The 17,162-nt window shown below is 31.5% G+C and overlaps 1 protein-coding gene across 1 annotated transcript; it reads right to left on the bottom strand.

Annotated features, from left to right (window-relative positions):
* Positions 1-8,496: 8,496 nt before the first annotated feature.
* Positions 8,497-9,366, bottom strand: LOC114162713 (mini zinc finger protein 3-like). Its single transcript, XM_028046673.2, has one exon. The coding sequence runs from the start codon at positions 8,989-8,991 to the stop codon at positions 8,719-8,721; it is 273 nt and encodes a 90-aa protein (XP_027902474.1). The 5' UTR covers positions 8,992-9,366; the 3' UTR covers positions 8,497-8,718.
* Between the last annotated feature and the right edge of the window lie 7,796 nt (positions 9,367-17,162).

Here is a 17,162-nt window from a genome sequence, read left to right as displayed (position 1 = left end):
TTTCGTTCCTAGAGGAATGTTTGCCAAGAAGTTTTTCAACCACTTAACTTCATTACCAGCCCTTTCGAGAGCAACAAAACTCAAATTCCATTGTTGATCTTGCAATAATTGTTTGCTTAACTGATCTCCATGTAATCGCACCACCCCCAAGTGTGAATACTTAACCACCAGTGAATTTGTCTCATTTGAATTATAGTTCTAATTAGCATCATTGAGTACAACGATAAATGTATTATATTCAATGGCATAATCCATTGAACCTCTTAGGTATATCATAAGTCTCAACTACATCCAAATGTTCCTGATTAGGACATTGAGTGTACCTACTGCATAACAATATCAAGTCTAGAAAAGCTAAATAAATGCAGTAAGCTCCCAATTATCTTGGCATACTAAGGTTGAAGAATTGATTATCCTTTATTTTTCTTTAATTTAAGGTTAGCATCATAAGAGGTACTCACTGGTTTGAAGTCATAATATCTAAACTTCCTAAGAAGTTTCTCAGTGTATTATTCTTGGGATAATAATATACTATCTCCCTTCATTGTGATTACAACTCCTATAATCACATTGGCTTCACTTATGTCTTTCATTTGAAACTTAGATACTAGAAACAATTTAGTTCTAAAAACTATCCCATTGCAAGTACCAAACATTAACATGACATTCATATATAAAGACATATTTACCATTTTCATATTTTAGTGCACATACATTTATCAATAACATCATTAAGTGAAAAGCCATCACAAAGTATTTTTTTTTTCATTTTAAAATTGGGGTTAGATAGGTTAACATTACCTTAGGCATCCTCACACTCTTCTTGTTATTAACCACCAACCTAGTCGTGCTTATCTTTTGAGAGATAGGCAAGGAAAGAACAAACACCTTTGTGGCAGTCAAGTACGTCCACTACATCCTCCACCATGACAATTCCATCCTCCATCAGAATCGTTAAATCGAACATGAAGATCTCAAATATGGAGTGAATCCCGATCATGATCGTAAAAAAAATAAACTCGTATACAATGTCGTTTACCCCCTTCCTCTCCATAACCTCCATCGTCAATCAGACAACCACAATCATCAAAACCACGAATGCTAGACACGAGGGGAGAACCCACACTGATACTAGAGGGCTCTTCTAAGACTCACTTTTATCGTCTGCCAAAGCCAGCACAAGCTCCAGTCTAAGAGACTTTGTCATTGAACTTCAATACCACCATAACTATCTCCCCCATATGCGTCGTGATGAGCTTAAACTCGATTAAGACGTGCACTAAGATCAGGAATGTGGGAATGGAAAGTGTAACACCCATGAAGACGATGAATTACGTGAACTCAGGCTTATCTAAGCTATTAGAATTGTTGCACAACGAATTACATTGGACAAAAACAAAGAGGGGGTGAATTGGTTTCTTAATAAAAATTAGTTGAAATACCGTTTTGGTCCAATTTGTTCAATTTGGTCCCTGTTTTGCTAAATTATGTTCAATTTCGACCTTTTCGTAAATGCCATTTAAATTGATAACTGACACTGTTCACATATGTGGAATATTTTAATTATGATTGTTTGTGTTTTTGTTCAAATAAGTCCCTATTTTAGTTAAATTTGTTCAATTTATTCCCCACCCTCACTTCATTACCCTCAACTTCCACTTTATCATGACCCTCACCATCCACTCATCACCCTCACCCTCCATTTCATTACCCTTCACCACTACTATCACCACCACCACCACCATTGTAGCCGCCACCACCTCCACCAAACTAAAACCACCATACCACTCTACAACCATAACCACCACCATACTAAAATCATTGTCACCACCAAAAATCTAAACCACAACCACTGCCACCACCACATTAAAACAACAACCACAACCACTAACAACACATTAAAACAACTACCACCCCCTTCAACCACCACCATCACATTAAAATTACCACCACCACTACCATGCCCACCATCACACTAAAATCACATTTACCACACTAAAACCACTATCACCACCAAACTAAACCCACCACCACATTAAAACAACAACCACCCTACAATGACCCCTTACAATCATCACCACCATCGCACTAAAATCACTACCACCACTAGCACCTCCACCATCCCCTACAATCACATTCTCCTTTTATCAAATTCCCTTTTAAAATCAAAGTTACCATAAAATCTTTTCCTTTATAATAACAGTTAATTAATTAATTAAAGAGAGTATGGAAAAAAAAAATTTGCACAAAATATTTTATATTGGTTCAAATAAAAAGATCCTATGTCTAGTTGTTAATCACTCTTAAAAGAGAGATTAACCAAAACTAAATATTACAATCATAGTAACAACAATTTAGGATAGAAATCACCTCCTTTGAAGCCATAAGAGATTAAAGACACATAGAGGATGAACTAACTTACATAACAACAATAGCAGCACCTAATCACCTAAGAACACTTTGAAATTTAATCATTCTACCCACACTAGGTTTTCAAAGCTTTTTTACAAAGAGTTTTTCAGTACTCAACGTGTCTAACTTTTGTATCTTTAAAAGAGGTTTCGTCCTTTTATTTGTAAAAACTATTTTCAAAAATTAGGGTTAGAATATGAAAAGTCAAATTACAACCGTCGCTAATAATCGATTATTGTAAACAACAACCGATTATTCCAATAACTTTTCTCTACAATAGTCGATTATCATAAGTGATAATAGATTATCACAATGTCGTTTGAAAATTTTGTTTTCCCTTATGTGTTTCAATGTTGTTGCTCTATGACTCTCAAGACTCATCCTAAAGCATTTTAACTACTATTACGAGGTTTTACAAATATATTACAAAGGCAAAATATTATTATCAAAATTACAAGTCTTCCAAAAAATTATTGGTTTCTCTTTAAACCTTTGGACTTGGTATCATTATCAAAACAATATCAACTTCTTTTCTCAACATGCGCCTTCCATTGTTTTGCAAAGAACGATGACAACGCAGACGAAAGGAAGAGATTCCCACGACAACGAAGGCTTTTGCTGCTTTGTGTTTGATGGGTTGTTGAAGGAAGAAAGGATAAATGAAGCTACACGCTTGGTTGATAAAATAAAGGCCGACGGATTTTTCAACTGTACACAATTGTCTCTTTTATTACATTCTAATACAACTATTTTCTTATCCTTTTCTAGGATAGAACAAATGATGGCTTTTTGCAAGTCCCAAAGATTCCATTTGCCAAGTGTCTATGCATAATCGAACCTTCTTAATTTTTGGACAATACCATTTATTTTCCAAAGGTTTGCAAACAAAGAAGAAATATCGAAAAAATGAAACTTTAGATAACAAAGAATGAAGATTTCATGAGCTTGGTGTCTATATTCTCATGGGTAAATCCTTAAGATTGGTATAAAATATGACGAGATCACAAACAATATGGGTTTCTTGAGGCGTGTACGATCACTGCCTTTAAGGATTTATCCACAGTATATTATGCAAATACTCAGGATACAACAAAAACTTTTCAGATATTTTCAAGGATCTCATAAGTAGTAAGACCATATATTTTAAGAGAGTAGAAAATAAACCCACGATAGAAAAAGAGAAGGAGTATTTAAAGTAAAGATGGAATGTGTGACTTTGTATGTAGTTTTTGGGTTTTGGAAAAGCGAGTTCATCTTGGAGAAGGAACCATATGTTTTTATGGAGGAGTATGGGTCAACAATTCAAAACTAAAACCAATCAATTTGTATTTGGATGTTTAAAACAACTTTTGTGTTTGTAACCCAACACAATGTAGTCAAATTGAAAAATCCGACGGAGAAAGAGATTTTGCTATGCTCATTATTTTTATAACAGATATATAATTCATACACCTTTCAAAGTGAACCACAATATCACAATATATAAGAATGCCATTTAATTTTCATAAGTAACTTTACAAGAGAAGTTGACTCTCTATCATATAGAGCATGCGACGATTTTGAAATGAGAAAAAACATATCAAGTGTTTAGAAATATTAAAAAAACTCAAAAACAAAGACTACTTAAATTAAGATTAACTCAGTTAATTTTATATTTAATACTTTAGTTATTTCTCCAATAACTAGTATGATTGAGCTCCGCATACACTAACAAATTTATGACTATGATTTATATTTTAATAGTTATAACCATTCTTCATTGGTAAAAATAAAATCTCATGAATTTTTCTCACAAACACACACATAGACAGAAACAGAAAGAAACATCATTGTACCTGCATAAGATGAAGATGAAATTTTTTTATGTGTAAGGGGGATGAAGGATGTTTCATAGAGGACAGTGGTGGTTTCGTTTTGTTGTCGCAATGCAAACTTGACATATATATTGAAACTACTAAATCCAACCATTAAATGTACTTGTTGCCCTTGTGTGCACACCCATGTGACCTAGCAAGAGGAGGTGCTCATGTGACAAAGTGCCCTAGAGAGAATGCCTACCTATGTGTGTGGTACTAAATTGACCAAATTAGGTTCTTAATGAGATAGATAGAAAAGGACACTAACATGCAATTATCCAATAATAGAGATAGATATAGAAAAACAAGTGTACATTGTACAATTTGTAGTACAAATGACGCATCCTAAAATTTATTGTTGAAGAAATTATTTTTATCAACAGTTAATAGAAATGACACATCCTAAAAATCAACAATTTTTAGTAAGTGACGATTTTAAATCAAACTTTGAGTATTATGATATATAATAAACAATAAACATTTCAAGTAACCATTAAGTTTTTGTATAATGAGTAACCGTGTAAGGTGAAAGTAAGGGTTTAAAGGTTTAACAATAAAGTTGTGTATAAGAAAGTAGTTGAGTTTTTTTAGAACAGTTGACGTGTAGAGTGATTCAATACTAGTGGATATAAAAAAAATGGTAAAAGGTATCAAAATATAGCCCAAAATGTTAGAGGATAGAACCAAACAAACTAAAGGTAGTCCAATAAATAAGTATATAAAAAATCCCATACAACATTTTTATACTTGTATGCATTTTTAATTCCTTAAAATATTAAAAAATATTTAAAATAAGATTCAATATTTTTTTTTAAAATAACAAAATTACACATGATAATCACCAATTTCACCACTAGACCTTCATAAACTTATAATAAAAATACTATTTATGTTAATTATAAAATAATTTAGGAAAAGATTCTCACAAGTATGTTTGAAAAATAATACTAAATCAAAATATAACATTTTACATATCATTATATTTTATGGCAATGATACTCAAAAAGTATTTAACAACAACTTGTTTTCAAATTGTTGAAGTGTAGAAAAAGAAATTATGTTATGATATAGTTGTGATTACCCTCACTAAAAGGGAATTTGGTTAGATCTCCAATACCATATAAACTTTAACTTGTCTAATTTTATTGAACTAATGCTTGATTTTGATTTTGATGAATAGCAATGAAATACATACAGTCATATCTTCTAATTAGTAAACCACTTTATCCTTCTTTCTCTTTCCTCTAATTACTAAGTCACCTTAAAACTCCTGCGTTAAAATCATTTAATGTTATTTTAACAAATACGTTTTATAAACTTTGACTCTTATCCTAAATATATAACTGAAAATGTGATCAACTATCTAGAAACAACTTAAATTTTTTTAAAAGTAGTATGCCCCAAACATTTTAGATGTTATTAATGTTATCCAAACTAGATTGTCTTCCCTGACTATTACATAAAAGGTAGATCCTCTAGTAACTCAAACCTATTTTTCTTCTCTCTCTAGCTCTTTCTCTCTCTATATATATACATGATGGAGATTAAGAGTATTAATATTAACTTTTTTCAGCCGCCTAGAGCTATATATGTATTATTCGTACTATCATCAGCTTTGGTTTTGGTTAGGTTAGGTAAAGGACAAGCGGTTGTGTCCTCATTTCTTTTCTAATCTCTCATCCTTTTCTGTTAGGCCTCTATCTTCAAACAGAAATATAAATCATTCAACTAACTTCCTTCCAAATACTCCAAACAACACCTACTTTAGACCCTATTAGATATCATCATTAATATATAATTCATGCATCACCATCTTCTTCTTTTTCTACATTTTATATTCTTCTTTTCTTTATCTCTTCCTATACATAAATTGCGTGTAAAATTAATTTAAGAGTTAAGTAAAAAGTTAAAAGTTAAATAAACGTAACACTTGCAAGTTTCCTTCCAAATGACGAGGTTGCTTTACATGGTATAACGACATAAAAGAAATCAATGCAAAGTCCCATCACCATCATTTGTATTGCTTCATTTTGCATGAGATTGTTGTGGTAATAATAAAAGTTCATTCCGAAAGCTACCCATTTTTCAACGGACAAGTTAAATCAACAATTTTAAGCTTTTGCTCCGATATCATGTCATCGAGTTTGTTACCATATCATGTCATTAAGTTTTTGTTACCACTCGTAATAACTGGTATATATAATCAGAGTTCAGGTCTCACATTATTATTCTAAAGCTACAAAAACAAGATCATGCATGAAGGAATAATAAAAAAAAAAAAAAGAATTTTGATCCTTTTCGTAAGAAGAGAGTGAGAATGAGGAAGACAAAGAAGGACATGCACTCTTATCTATCCCCGACAAAGCATAGACACATTTTAAGGCCAACCATCTATCTATACCTAATTAGGGGGCTCACATGCATGATTAAACCTTATTCTTTTGCACACTTGAGGATCCCCTATAACACCTTTAGTTGTTTTTTCACCTTACAATATTTAAATTCCTATATATCCAAATTGGGCATTTTTTTATATATACCAAAACATTCATGGCCCTCTAAAAGTATCCTCCATGAATCCCTAACTCAAAAACAAACAATATTAGCCACCACACATTCAGTGCTTTCCATTGGCCTTCATTCATTTTTCTATTCACAAGTTTTGGCCATAGCTATTTCATCCACCTATAATAATAATGGCACGCACCTGGAAACTTGATGCAACAAATCAATGCCTTTTGCCTTTTGAGATAATTCCCATTTTTTAATAGGGTCCAGATAATTTTTTTTTTCTCAATAAGTCAAAAAGAAAAAAAATGGTAATATATTAAGAATGTTTTCATATTGACATGACAATCTAGATTCTCATTATGCCAATTATTGACAAATTCCATTTTTTATTTTCATAACAATAAAATTTCGTGCATAGCATATATATTAGTACTTGCCATAATTAGGAACAATAAAATAACCATTCCAGAACTCCATGGAAAAACTGATATAGCTAATATTTACACTCATATCAAAGACAACATGCCTTCATGTTCTTCGTTCATCACAAACAATAATAAAGAACTGAAGAGCCCATACATATCACAAGGCAAAAGATACAGTAAGTGCAGTTGCCACCACTTCCAACTATTAAAGCTACTAGGATTGTTTTATTTTTATTTTATTTTATTTGTTTTTGCCTTTATTGAAACAATTCCCTTGTGGTCTGTGAGAAATTCCACTGACTGTCCAAAAGAGAGGTGGTCATCACCTCCACAACAACACTAATCACCTTTAATCAACTTTAATTAATTTACCAATATATATCAAAAGAAATATTTGCAAGGCATATCCTTAGCATGATTGAAAACAAGTGGGCCTTATGGAATTATATAATATGTCAAACACTAAATGATTGGCACAAAGATAATTTATTTTCATCACGTAAACACTAACCTGTTTTCTTGCCTTCAAGGCATGACAGGGAGAAATATACACACACTTCACCAGAATCTATAATTTTACTCAAACTATGATCATAAGCCTTATAAATGCACTGTTATTGATGAAGAAGAAACAGGGGGATTTGAGTTGAGTTGAGTTGAGAAGTCATCTAAACACTTTTTCTCTCCTTTTGCCGTGTCTCTCAGTGCTCAATAAACTTTTAGTTGTCGCACTCGGGAGTGGGAAAGGAAGCATAAAAAGAATATATAGAACATTAATTAAAGATTCTTAAAAGATAATTGAACTGGTCAAGTACTAGGTAATTGAACAATTGAAACAAGTACTTCAATGATATATAATGTGTGAACCAGTTAGCCATATTTCTACTATTTAAACTATGCAGAAACACTTTACTACTTCACTGGAAGTTATACTGCTGAATCTATATGTATGAAAAGATTGATCAAGTTTGACTGTATAATAAATAGCATGGTTGTATTTGTCTCATCAAAATTGAACAGCTCACTGACAACAATACAATAGCGGGAGGATTCAATTTGCAGACCAAAACCCATATTGAATATATGAAAAACCATAGGGTTATGGTAATAATGTAAAATATCAGTAAAAGCAATATCTTTGTTCCAAATCTCATTTCCTAAATCATCGATTGAACAATTGAGTAATCTCTCATCATTTCGTGTTAATTATGTGGGATTCATGATCTAACGTATAGGAAAGAATGACAGAAGAGGAAGAAGAGAAATAATGGGAGGTGGGTTGGGGAAAAAGATATAGAAAGCTTGGATATATAACATTCCAAAACACAAACCCTGAAGCTTATAATTTTCTTTTACAAGAATAATTCTCTGTTGGTAATCAAATCATCCACGCTTACAAGAACACAATGAAAGAACTATGGAAAGAAAGAAAGAAAGAAAGAGAGAAAGAAAGAAAAATTCAATCAGTTAAGTAATTTGATACACAAACCCTTCACTCTATGTTGTTCCTTGCTTTAGCGAGCAGAATTAGGAGGAGAGTACTCACATACTACCTCAGTTTGCACTTCCCTTCTGTGAAAGTTCCTGTGGCAGCCACAAGCAGCGCATGTAAGAGCGCCACCACCTCCATCCCCTGTACTAGCCATGAACTCTCTGCAACCATCCACAGCATACCCTCCGATATTCGCTGCATGATTCTTCTGGCACTCTCCATATCTTACATTTCTGGTCACCGAAGACGAAGTGTTGGCCACATCTCTTTTCAGCACAACCTGTCTCTTCTTCATGCTCAATCCCAAAAACCCTAATCAGCTCGAGATCTCTATGTTTGACTTTTTTTTTTTTTCCTGTCTGCGTTTGCTTTGGGTGTTCCAATCAGTTTATGGTTTCACCCAAGCAAATCGAAATGCTGGATGATGATTACACCAGAGATAGGTCTAGGTCTATTTATAAGTCAGTGGTTGCTGGTGGTGGTGACTAACCCTAACCCTAGTGTGTAAAATTGTGAGTGGCTTATTTGGGTAAAGCACTAGGAACAAAAGATGGAAATAAAGGTGATGATGGTTCTTGAGGTATTGAGCAGCCTTATTTTACCAACTTTTTGGTGCTCATGTATTTCAACTGAGGACTACACAAAGACACGCACATGGGAACACTTGGTCCCTAAAGTATCAAGACAGGGACTTACAACATCCATTCTGAAATTACATGTATTATATTTTTACCTCTGACATGAAAAACACACAAGAAAGGAAGATGAGATGACGAAAGAATATAATACACATGTTATTTTTTTATTCGAGAACAACATCACCAGCATGTACACAACTTTATCCAAGTTTTGTCTAAAGTATTATTGTTCTCTATGCCAATAAAGGCACAACACGTCACCCGAGAGGAAATGGTGGGGTTCTTAGTTGGTTATGATGGTAGAGAAAGGTAGAAGTATGTTTACACAATGATCATCCGTTGCTTTTAGAAGTATAAGTGAAGAAAAGTCTCCATACCGCATTGTGGTGCCCCTCTGATTGAGAACCGGACAAAACTTAATATGGGAAGTAAAGGAGGGAATACTTGTCCTTACATTAACCATACAACCCTAGAATTGTCTTCCAGAATTGATAGCTCACCTGTCTCAAAACGATTACTGTTAAATCAACAAACAAATATAATTTTATTTTCTTATATCTTTTTTGAAAAAAAAGACAACCTTGACTACATATTTTACATGGGTAGTGCTTTTTTGACTACATATCAAAAATCAAATAAATAGACGTGGTGACAGTGCTTTTTTGGTCAAACTAATTGATTAAGCTGTTTAAGCAGAGTTACCAACCAAAGGGTAGATGCTAATTTTATATCTGCGGTGGGTCCGATTTGATACTTAAAAGGAAGGTTGCTGTGGCCCTGCTTGCAACTGTGACAACAACTCTTGTCTAATTACCTAAGATTCTAATAGGTATAAGACCATTCCCCACACTCATACATGAATGACCACCCTTTTCTTCTTTCCCTTGGATCAAATCAAGGACAATCATAACTTTACAAAATTTCAACATCATTGATATGCTCTTGAACTATCTGGCCATCATCAAAACTAGCCAAAACAAAAGGGCACTGTGTATGTCTACACACACCAGATTCCCTTCATTTTTTTTTTCTTCCTTGTTTTAAGTCATTGCGAGTAAAACTTGGGATTTCTCCTATTGGATAGTTGAAAAGTACGTGTCGTTCCCTGCGTAGACCCTCATATCAGTAGTTTACATTTACACCAAGCTTTTGCGAACATATATAGAAGGAAGAGAAGAAGAACAAAATAGACAGACAAAGAGAGTGGTGAAGTGAAACAATGCATTTTTTTTTCTCAAGCTTGATATTATTGGATGGGGAATTTGGTGGGGGAAGAAGAATAGAAATGCCATAGACAAGTTTGATTTTGAAAGGTCTGGATTCTTCACTTGGGTCATGAGTAATACATACACAAGAAGGCATGAGGAGCCTCCACCAACGCCATATCAAAGTGAAGAACTAGAAAGGGACAAGCACACATTGGGGCAATAACATGTGCACATTAGAGAAAGTGACAAGGGACAAAGACACATGTGCTTGTCAATCACAAGCGTGCTCGTAGTTTACGTTATAACAATCAATTAAAAATTCGTATTTCCCTAATCTCCACTTCCAAAAGCAACATCCTCATGAATCTCACTGTAATGTGGGAATCTGATATCTTATGTGATTAGGATATCATATAACATTCAATAATTGGACATACATGCAAGGTAATAAACATCATTAAATATTGGTCTAAATACGATTTTGGTTTCTCAAATCTGATTTAAATTTCATTAGTCCCTACAATGCTAGCTTGAAAAATGCTGAATATGTAAAAAAATCTAACAAAATTATATTAAAAAGACTACTAAATATGTCAAAAAAATCTAACGAAATTAGATTAAAAAGACAATATTTACTCATTTTTAAAGTTTAAAAATCAAAATGTATGGATATTTCAACAAATTTCAGACACGTAAAAATTTAGAGAATTTAATCTTTAAAATCATTTTGTAAATACTTCTAAGTTGAAAAACGTTTTTATAATAATTTTATCCTAATATCATTACATTTTTTTGATATATATATATATATATATATATATATATATATACATATATATATATATACATATATATATATATATATATATATATATTATGTCGCTTATATAAGTTTATTTATTTTAATTTTTCATTTCATAACAGTTATGTATGAGATCTTTAGATCGAATGATTACGAATATTAATATAGTCATACGATGAAGACCGAATTTATCTAAATTTGAACATAATCATTTATAATAATCGAATGTTATAATAATAGTATAATAAATATTAACGGTTGGTCCAAGAGCATGTTGTCACTTTAACATAGTGCTGCATATACATTCGTGTGTTTGAAAAGATTAATTTTATGGACTAACTGTGCAGGAGTACCCTACAAAAGAAAGCAAGTATATGAATAAACTCTTACATTAAAATGTTTGACCATAGATGTTACTTTAATCTAATGGTTCATTTTCCCCTAATTTAATGTGAAGTGATAACGTTAAAGCTAAACAAAATGATTTCATTGGCATCGAGAATCATGTCCAATCACCTTTAGTGGTCAATGATGCTTGGAATTAAACATGAATTTGAGTTTTATCTTCTTAATTTGTGTGCTTATATGTTTCGTTGAGTCAAAAAAGTATAATTCTATATATATAGTCTCTTAAATTAAAAAGAAAAATTATAGCTCGATGGTTTGTTCAATAGTTCAGTAATGTCCTAAAAATTGTCAAATTATGTTCAATAATTAAAACTAGAGATGATTTGTTTGGCTACATCCATGATTTGACCTACCAGATTTGAGGCTATAATAAAGTCATTAGATTAGTGGTATGTGAAAATAATTAGTTTATATTTATTTATTAGACTTACGTCTTTAGCCAACATAGTGTGAAGATCCATGCTTGTAGACTAGACTATGAGACTGTGTTGTCCTTGCTATTTTGTTTTACCTTCTTTTATTTTGTTTTATCTTTGAAGTTTCTAGTAGTAGCTATTTTGTTTATAACTCTAATATATATATATATATATATATATATATATATATATATATATATATATTTGGTATTTTTGGTACTTTTATTATATGTATTTTCGTATTTTTCGGCTGAAAAAAAAAAACACATCTTCTAAGTATTTTGTACGCCATCCTTATAAAAAAAAAAAGTTTAGAATCATCTGACGACACATTTGACCTTCTTTTGTTTTTTATCAACGAAAGTAAATATATTGAATGAAGGTAATTGAGTTATCCAAGCCCATGAACCAAAAACAAAAAAGAAAAAGAAAACAAATTCACTGGTTCGACTTTATAAGAACAAAATCCCAACACAATTAATGCATACGTACGTAGTTCTTTACCATTATATTAGTGGTTAGATTCTTGTATGTTAGAATCATATAAATAATCAACCAGAGTTCTACCATAATCCAAAAAAAGTAGATTACATCATCAAAAACCTTAAGATGTTTTTCACACTTCGGTAAATATTGCACAACAAGGTTGTGTTTTGTTTTTCGTACTATTATGCATCGATATTTTAATTTGAATCACGTATCCGTGTTAGGTACATATTTGTATAAGACATTTAAAGATATTTTACAGATACTTATCAACGAAATATCTAATTTATAAAATAATAGTACTTTTATGATGACAATAATTTATAATTTTTTTATTTTGACGATGTTTAATATATAAGATTTTAATTTGGATTTAGATAATAAAAATCATATATTTGTCTTGCTTTTAAGGATTTATATGTTTTTAATATACATATATCACATATTCTATCTATCATTTTTAAAATAAATGTATCGATGAATCAAATACGTGTCGTATCTGATACATGGATCGTATCTATGCATCATAGGTGCAAAAGTCACTAGATTCCTACAAAACAGATGGTGGAAATACATGCATATACCAATACTAGATGCAATTTTCATATGTCCTTATGGTTTTATCATTTCAGTACGAAAAAAAAAATCCATACAACATTACCAACCCAACAAAGAGGAAAACACAAGGTATTCACACTAGATCAGTAAAGGGTTTTGGTCATGGTTATTTTGGTTATTTGTCTTCGGTCTTACAACAAAGGCATATTAGAGTGAGGTAAACAAGGATAGCCTTTCTGCCTTGATTCTCAACCGAAGCAGAAAGGTCTATATTCTGCTTAAGTTGTGAGAAAAATTGAGGCAAAATACCGTTTAAAATTAAACAAAAATTAACAACCAATGTTTTTTCACACTTTGGTCGTTAATTCGGTCACTAATCTGCAACTATTTTTGTTCGGTTGCTATTTCAGTCACAATTTGCGACCAATGTTTTTTGGTCGCTAATGTTAGTTGTTAAATTGTGTTTTTTTCATAAAGTTTTATGCCTTAGTTTTATCCATAATCGACGCAAAAAGATGATAAAAATTTTAAAATATATATTAAATCTGAAATGATATTAGACATCAGTTTTAACCACAACCTAGGCAAAATACCCCCTTTATGCTTTGGTTTGGGTATGAACCAAGGCAGAAAGTGGTAATTTTTTTTAATATAGTTTTTTTTTTCTAATACATCCTACACATTAAACCTGCAAACAAAATACGAAAAATAGAACATTATATTGTATAAACAAATACTTAACGTGCTTTTCATATCCTTCAAATAAATAAATGTACTAAATATTATTGTACATTTGTAAAATGTACTTTGAATAAGTTATCCTTAAATATTTAATGGACTTTTGAGGGATTGGTGCAGTAATGCCAAAATTTTGAACATAAGACAATAATTTTAGTTAGTATATAAACCAAAGAAAAAATAATAGATAAGTATTTGATGTAACAAAATTATTATTGTTTCCCAACTACTTGTGATACGAGCACGAACAATGGTTGACATCCATTGCATTACATAATAATCACACTCATATGAGTCGGTTTGTTTATTACACTACAAAGAGTGCACTAATTGAGGAAGAAAATAAATTGAACAATTATAACTATGGACCAAAATACCAAACTTGGAGAGCCAACCATCCAAGCATTTTTTGCCTTAGCAATTGATTTCCCTAACAACATATTATATCCAACAATTGAACTATGAAAAAGGTAATGTATCAATAAACACTTATACAAGAAAGACAGTTCACAAAATTGAGGTTTTTACCAATCAATTACTTATCTAAGATGGTTAAGGGGAGGCATGAGCAAGGAACAAAGCCACACAACATTGTTGTTCTTTATGGAAACCACAAGTACTTGTCAATGACACCTGAATTCAAAACAATCTCATTGTTATACCTTAACATGATGGATTATAATTACAAGTCAACAAACTGCACTTACCCAGCAACATAGGGGACAAAATATATTTCCTTCTCTCATCCAAAGCATTAGGTGACATATGTTGGAATGTCATAAAACTTATTGTCGTCATGATTGAGTTGGGGGATTTATGAACCCATATACATCATTCAACCCCATATTGTTACTAACACGAAACATTGATAATTAACATTATCATGTTTTATTTTTTGTTTATTTTTATCTTTTATTGTTATTTTATTATTATTTTTTCAAATATTTCAGGTTTTATTTAATAACTTTGGAAAAGATAAATATTTAGTTACATTTTGTAGATAAGTGGAAATCTCATATGTTTAAGAAGCTTATCAATAGAATCAGTGATGATTACTGAATATTAAAAAAATATATCAATAAAATTAGTTTTCCACCGAGTTGGTTACTTCAATAACAAATCAAAATATTTGAAGAATATATCAAAAATATGAAATCTCCAAGGGTTAAAAAATATATATTCAGGATATTCAATTACAAAATCGAGTACAAAACTGTCCAATTCAAAAAATCTATAAACAAGGGGCTTGGTATAGGTCAAAAAGAACAACCCTTTAGGCAGGAAAGAAACCCCTTTTGGGAAAAAACTCCCTTTGGAGAAAAAACCCCCTTTAGGGAAAAAAACGCCCTTTCGGAGAAAGAGAGAAAGAAGGTAAAGGCGCATTCTGATTGCTGGAGGCATTCATCTTCCTCATTCTTCTAGTATTCAAATAAATTGGTCACTAAATTAGTCTTTAATTAATTATTTAGAGACCAATCTAGAAACCAATTCCTTTGGTAACCAAAACCTAGGTAGCTAATGTTAGTGACCAATTTAGAGACCAATTCATAATAGAAACTATTTTAGTTACCAATTTAGAGGCCAATTATAATTTTTTGAAACTATTTTAGTTACCAATAATTTTTAGTTTATAAAATTAATATCTAAATTGGTCATTAAATTTGGTCGTTATTTAAGGTTTTTCTTGTAGTGACAGTGTAGAAAAATAATTTAAAAAGTTTCAATTTTTTAAATTAAATCAACTAAAGTAGAAAATATTTTATGCTTCGCTCCTTCGGGAACTAAAGCAAGATCTTCATCGTTCAAATTAAAAAAATGGAAATAGCAGGAATTTTGAAAATTTTAACATGAATTAGGCTTTCGTTGCTTTATAACTAATGTATAAAATTTGGTCTGCATCGGTTATTAACAAAATCGGGTATAAAAGTTTGATTAAATTTCAAAAATTTCATCGCATTTTGATATACCTCATTTCCACAAAAACCAAGGCATAATAATGACCAATTTTTTTTTAAAAAAAGAAGCCTAAAATACACTAGTGTCATAAGGACTTTCTGAACATATAATCTTATCTTATTTTGAGAGTATTTGAGACTAAAGTCACTATTTTAAATGTTTGTGGCTCATTGAAGGTAAAGTCGTCTAGTGGTGAGCTTTAGTTTGCTACTTTTATTAATGATTGTTTTGTGCAGATATTGGCTTATGCACTTCAAATAAAGGGTTAAGTACTTGGAAAGTTTACCAAATTTGATGCTTTGATTGAGAGTTAATTGGAAAAGAAGTTGAAATACATTCGTATTGATAATGGTGGTGAATATCGTGGACCCTTTGATATTTATTGCAAGCAACAACATATCAAACATGAAGACTTTAACAAAAACTCTTCAATTGAATGGTCTAGTAGAGAAGATCAACATGACTTTGGTTTAAAATGTTAGGTGTATGCTTTATGAAGCAAAGTTGCCAAAACATTTTTCGGGAGAGACATTGCTTGTAGTGGTGTTGAGTTCATGGAAGACCAAATCATTGAAAACATTAACAAGGTGGATAGTCTACACCTAAGAAAGATATTAATCTAATTAACGGTAATCTAATGCGGGTTCGTGTTCACAATTTGGATAATGTTGCGACTTATGCTCAAAATGGTAAGTAACATTCTGATGTTGATGATCAATTGGTTGGAGATGGAGTAAAGGTTTTTATTGATGATGGTAAAGAGGAACATGATATACTATATGATTATGATCTTGGTGATATGCTTGAATTTCCACAAACGCATGCTATGAGGTTTAATAGGCCAATAAAACCATTGAGATATCCTTCTAATGAGTATGTAACCTTAATTGATGGTGGAGAACTTGAGTGTTTTCAAAATGAAGAAAAACAACAGTGGTTGGATGCGATACAATATCACATGAAAATTTTGCATGATAATCACACCTGTGACATTGTAAAATTGTCTAAGGATAAAAGGGTTGTATAAAACAAGTGGATGTTGATGATCAATATATTGGAGATGGAGTACAAGTTTTGATTGTTGATGGTAAAGAGGAATGTGATGTACTACATGATTATGATATTGGTGATATACTTGAATTTCCACAAGCCCCTGCTATGAGGTTTAGTAGGCTGATAAAACCATTGAGATATCCTTCTAATGAGTATGTAAACTTAATTGATGGTGGAGAACTTGAGTGCTTCAAAGAAGCTTT

The sequence above is a fragment of the Vigna unguiculata genome, chromosome 9, assembly GCF_037176805.1.
Source record: "Vigna unguiculata cultivar grain cowpea cultivar isolate G323 ecotype 2 chromosome 9, ASM3717680v1, whole genome shotgun sequence".
Lineage (NCBI taxonomy): Eukaryota > Viridiplantae > Streptophyta > Magnoliopsida > Fabales > Fabaceae > Vigna > Vigna unguiculata.
Note: the sequence above shows the minus strand (reverse complement) of the source record. Positions and strands in the feature narration are given on the sequence as shown.